The 6,000-nt window shown below is 47.9% G+C and overlaps 1 protein-coding gene across 1 annotated transcript in view; it reads right to left on the bottom strand.

The window, feature by feature from the left end:
• Positions 1–238: 238 nt before the first annotated feature.
• The window catches only part of WWOX (WW domain containing oxidoreductase), a 1,154,388-nt gene continuing 1,148,626 nt past the window's right edge, over positions 239–6,000 (bottom strand). The window contains exon 9 of the mRNA XM_007939111.2: positions 239–427. Within this exon, the coding sequence (XP_007937302.2) occupies positions 239–427 (189 nt within the window). The remainder of the gene's footprint in view (positions 428–6,000) is intronic.

Raw genomic sequence — 6,000 nt, 5'->3', positions numbered from 1 at the left:
ACATCCAAGCCAGCCCCAGAAAAGAGAGTCCCCTCGCCCCTGGAATTCCCTGCTTCCCATTGGGACTTCGCTTTTTTCACTCTGTCACAACTGCTCTCTCCTTTTTCCTGGCTGATCTGGGTCGGAGGGACGCGGAAACCCTCTGGTTAGGAGGGTTGGAAGGGCTCCAGCGTCGCACACGTCGGCACCGGTCGGCACACGTGCAGGGTGTGTGTGCCGACCCTCGCGGGAGCCGGGCTCAGCTGCACTGGCTGCCCAGCCGCTCCCGGAGCAGCCGCTCGCTGAGCGCCCACAGGGCCCGGGCCGTGTCTTCGTTCTGCGCCTCCGTGGACGGAGTGCAGCGGCAGCAGTTATTGAAGTACATGCCTCCCAGACCCTCCAGCTCCGGAGCAGCAGCACAGTAGACCGTGGTGGCAGCACCTTGTTGCTGGAAATCAAAGAAAGACAAAAAAAAAAAAAAAAAAAAAGTTGAGTTTTTGTTTTGTTTTCGAAAGAAAGAAAAGGGATGCTGAATAATGTCCTTCTGACTGTCTGGTTCGCGGCGCGCCTCCTCTGGTTCCCTTACGACTGGCTCTCAGCGTGCCCAAGGGTCCTGACCCCAAAGCACACGACTGTAAAAGGTATGATGTGACCATCCTGGAAAAACGAGTTCATAAACTCCTCTCGTAAAGCCAGTGTGACTTTTTACACCTCGTACAGGAACAGGCTCCAAATACAACTCCTCCTATCAATACATCACGTCAGACGCCCCTGCTGCAGTCAGCAAAAGATGGTAACACGCAGAGCGAACTCATCCAGGGCCCTGACTCCTCCACGCAATGTAACTGGACACCCAGACCGTTCCTGACACTTCCTGTCTGCGTTCAAGCAGCCATGCTCATTATGGCCTATGAGGTAGCACACCCAGTGGGGCTGGTGCCAGATCGGTCCTTTAGTCTTTGCTCACGGCCCTCCTCGGCGAAGGGTTTGTACTGCTGTGTTAAAACGTTTCTCTCTCTTTCACACACACACACCACTGCACACAATGCATTTATTCATTCTTCCAGATCCCGTGCAACCTTTTTCCAAATGTCCCATTGACTCTGGATTTACAGTGGGACAGTGGCTAAGGGGGTACAGTGTCTCCCCCCACTTCAGAACACAAGTTGCACTGGGTGCAATGGATCGTTTTTGAGGACCAGTCGGGCTGTGGCTAGGATGTGTGTGGTGACGGCGCCCCATATCATCCCCGCTGACACGGTACTGTCAGGGATGCTGTAAAGAGGGCAGGGACTCACTGTGCTTTGCGAGCTATAATTAAAAATAATAGGCTGGTGTTCATGGGGAAACACTGTGGGCACGGCTCTAATTTAAAACCAATACAGTTTATCTGGCATCTTATGATTATTTATGTGCTTCACAGCCCTTGCAGCATCAACTAATTATTAGCTGATGGGGAGGGGACTGCAGGAGAGGATGGGAAGAGGGAGCTGCGGATAAGGTCACTATTAGGGAAACGTGATGGGAATCTGACTGGGCTGGGTGGCTTTTTGTCCCCACCCGAAGCTTACCACTTTTCTCCCCCGAGAGGGTCTATGTCCTGACCAAGCAGCGTGCTTCACCGGGAGGCACACCCGCATGGCCTGGTTTGCTCTCATTATAATCACATCCTAGAACACGGGAGCCAGCATCATGCTGAGAACCACGCTCCCAAGATGTCATGATTGGAGGGCAATGTTAAGGCAGTGTTTTTTGGCTTCACCCTTGGTGTTATGGGTGTGTGTGTGGTCACATCTCAATTTTTCTGGAGGCCAAATGGTCAAACCAGGGCTTCGAACTGATTCACTCCAGTTAGATTCCCTCCTAAGAATCTGCATTTCCACCGCAGACACACTGGAATCCGAATCTCTATTTTTAACAATGTATGGATGTATACATAAGAGTCACCTGGGGATCCTGTTAAACTGTAGATTCTGATTCAGTACATCTGCGGTGGAAAGGTAAATTCCCAGCAGGGGCTCAACCGAATGAACTGGTTCGAAGCCCGGGGCAAAGCAGTCAAAATGTGTCGGTTGCTGGGCAGAGTGTAGGAGTGAAGGCGTAAGTTCTGATCAGCACTGGCTGCTGGACTCTACCGGGCAAGCTCCACTCCTCCAGAACTTAGACAAGTGACACGACTTCAACTTAATTAAACAGTAATTGGTTTGTGGTCTCCCTGAAGTCCTCCTTGTGCCCACTCCCCAAACAGCCACTTATTTTCTTGGATTCAGCTGTTTCTTTCCAAATTGATTTGTGTGGATCACTTTTAATGGAAAGCAATCACGTCATCCAAATTCCCTCTTGTTGAATTATTCCCAATAACCCTTAGCTTTGCGTCTGGCACACTTACGGAAAGGAATCTGAGTGGTTTATGGGATGCTGCCCCAAGCCGCGTGCAGAAAGAGAAAGCCAAAGTGCCTCTAAAGATAAACTGAAGAATCGAGAGGCTCATCTAGCTAACTCAAGCCAAGCCTGGCTGCTTAGCAGAGTTCAGGGGCATGTGGCTGTGCATAAGTTTCTGGATATCTGTCTTAGACTTCCGTTCTATCTGTCGCTGCCAGACCCCTGAAGAGTGGTCATATAATTTCCCCTGGGCTCTCAAGTGGTGAGGGGATCCAATCGGCTCGTTCCAAGGTCAGAGCTCCTCCCCAGCATCATACAGTATCACAACCGAAGGGGCTCTCACAGGCCCACTAGTCCTGAGAAGGGAATAGAGGAGGCCATGTGGGAGAGCAAAACACAGAGTTCTTCCCAGCCTAAAGTGACGTGTTGTCACCATGACCTTCTAAAACCATATCATGTTGCACCCTTGCGTTATCAGAATGGTACTTTTGCAGAAGAGTTCTGCACAACCGTTGATTCAGAACTGAGTTGATCGGGGAGCTAGGGACACGCATCTTCCCTCCATGGAATCCGAAGGCACGTCATGTCAATCCACACTGAGCCATCGCTTGGAAAACCATAAACTTTTCAAAAGCCCAAACTTTCATCAAGAGCTGTTTTTGATTCCTTTGTGGTGATGCCCAGACTCAATTCCATCACAGGTGGGTGTGGTCACCTGGAAGCAAAGCCCACCCAAAGATCAGTGCTGTGTCTAGGGCTTCTTCTCCAATTCGTGCTCGGTCCACTGGTACTCACATCACCTTCCTCCTTACAGGACAATCCAGCAGTGACCGTACCTTCTTGGTCTCAAGCCCACCAGCCCTTTGGCTTCTCGGGGAATTCTCTTCCTGGCCATCCCAGTGGCACCCTCTGAGTGACATCTTTAGATGATCAGATATGATGACAGTTTAATAACAAATTCTTATTTTTGGCTCATCAGCTTTTCAGTCTGTGTATCATCAGAACAGGATGGAGCCACATTAGGGAAATCTCATTAGTAAACAATTCTGTACTGCTGACACAAGATAAAACATATTTAAACTGATAAAATAAAAATAAAAGAGAGCACTTTAATCCCCGTCAAATGACTTCCATGCCACTTTGTGGGACATCAGTACATCATTCAGGAAAGATGAAAGAAGTGTCTAAGGGAACCAATGTTAGCAATTCTAAGTGATGTTAAAAACACCTGAGACAACCTGCTGTTGGTTGTCACTGCTACTTGGCAATCCACTGTGCTAACATCATCACAGTACCCTGACACTGGTTGAGGCTGTGGGTTCCCTCAAATGATTTTTTTAAGGACACCTTATCAAAACAAGGAAATCTGGTGGTGCAGTGGATAAAACAGTTGGCTGCTAACCAAAAGATTGTCAGTTCACACCCAGCAGCTGCTCTGCTAGAGAAAGATGGGGCAGTCTGTTTCCATAAAGACATACAGCCTTGGAAACAGTATGGGGCAGTTGGACTCTTCCTATAGGGCTGTTGTGAGTCTAAATCAACTCCACAGAAGTAGGGTTGGGTGTTTTGGTTTTATCAGGGGTGGTTGCTAACCATAGGGATAGGGGTGAAGTGGCTCCATCCCGGAGCAACAGCAGTGAGGTAGGGTGTTAACGATGCAGGACAGAACACTTCTGGAAAGCCCACTGGAATCTTTAATCCTGCCTGAGTGCCATTTCTGATCTAGTCAAACATTTGTGAACTGTCAGAGGAAAACTGTGCCATCAATCCTGACAGCGTATGTAAAATTCCCTGGGACTCTTGTTTGGGATTAAGGTAAGAGTGTCTTGGTAATAAGGGTTCATCATTCTCTTTCAGAAAGCATTTATCAGAGTGACGACACTACCTCCCTGCAGAGAAAGGAAGGCTTCAGCAAGCCTTAGCTGTTTGTATCTAGTTGAGGCCTGAGATCTAAATCACCCCTCCTTCCAAAACCCTCGGTTGAGATGAAAATGTTGAGTAGCTGCTTTTCGTCAACATTTATTTGATAACTACTAGCTGTCAATTTGTAACTGTCACCAATGAATACAAATGAATATTGACTCTTTTCAAGGAAAAAGGTAGAGAGGTGTGAGACAGACAGTAGCTGGTAAAGAAGAAAGGCAGACCCAACAAACCAGCCACATACTGGGATTTGTAACACACTGGTTGGTACTCTAAGACTTAGGTTTGCCTAAGGACACATGCTACACTTAGTGTTTGTTTTCAGGTTTCTCTCTTTTCAAATGCACACTTATGTAGAAGAAAGACTAGATTTCACTATGAGACATACATATAAAAAACAGACCTAACTACCACAATGTGGCTATCTATATATTCAGTGATTGCAGAAAGCCGATGGAAGTGGCTTCAGATCGATCGGGAACAAGCCGTCATGCAGCAAATGCTGAAGGAAACAACTTATATAGAAAGCAGGGTTGTGACAAGAGAACCTGACAGGGGCCTTAGACTAGGCTCGGGGAAGGCGAGGCTCTGGCGGAAGTGGGACGTGATGGCTGACCTGCTTTCCACAGACAAGAAGGTGATGTGAAGGGAGAAGGTTTGGCAAAAACCAAAAGACAAGTGCCTCTTCAAACCCTCTGAGCGCTTGTTGGCACTCACCTCAGGTCTGTTAGATAAAGCAAACACTTTCCAAATGCAAAACCAGCCACTGATTACGGTGGCACTGGGAACATGCCCTACAGAGCAGAATACTTCTTTACCAGGCCGTGGTGGAGAGGAGGTGGTGAGAACACATTTCTCCTGGTGGAATAAGTGACTGCCACCTCCACGCCCTCTGTCTTTCCTTGTCTCCCAATGACAGTCTCACAGGAGAGTTTGTAAGGACTCTAGTGGAAAGAAGTACTGCTGTGTTTCACAGCTTATTTCTGGACACCACGGCGGTTGGTATGATTTGAAAAATAAGCAAGAGCAAGCTGCTCCAAAAGGTGAGGTGTTCCCTACTCACCATCTACGAACAGTCTTTACGTTGACAAATTTGCCATGTATTCCCTCAGTTCATAAGCCATTGAAGCTTGCATAGGAACAGGGCTCAAGGGTCTTCCGATCAGCATGACCCTGGCCAACAAATCACCTTTCTCCTCCACCCTGATACTTGCGCTGCTGAATTAACTGACCTGGAGTAAACGTTAATCCATGAACACACTAACTTCCACCACAATTATGTGAGGCTGTAGAAGGCAGACAGGACCTCACAAGGATGCTGTCCTCCAAATTGACATGCTTTCTGAGTGAGCTGGGGCACACAGGGACTATGAATATGGTGATAATGACTAGCATTGACTGAGAACTTGCCATTCATCGGACAACATATGTAACATTGCCCACGCTAGTTCTCAAGGCGGGTATGAGTCTCATCCCTGACGGAGGCCACTGGGCATCTGGAGATCAAAAGTGACTTGTCTAAGGCCACACAGATAATCAAATAGATTGATTGGCTCTGAAATCGATACCAAGTTGTATGCAGAACCTCCTTCCCAAATATATAAAACAAACATTTGCATAGTCATATGGCTTCATTTTGGGTGAAGTTTCTGTGTCAGTTTGCCTTCTTCTCAGCCAGGCTGCAGGGTGGCACCCTTCCAAAGAACGTGGAGGATG

Source organism: Orycteropus afer, unplaced genomic scaffold (genome assembly GCF_000298275.1).
Source record: "Orycteropus afer afer isolate SDZICR_OR568_19922 unplaced genomic scaffold, OryAfe1.0 scaffold00057, whole genome shotgun sequence".
NCBI lineage: Eukaryota > Metazoa > Chordata > Mammalia > Tubulidentata > Orycteropodidae > Orycteropus > Orycteropus afer.
Note: the sequence above shows the minus strand (reverse complement) of the source record. Positions and strands in the feature narration are given on the sequence as shown.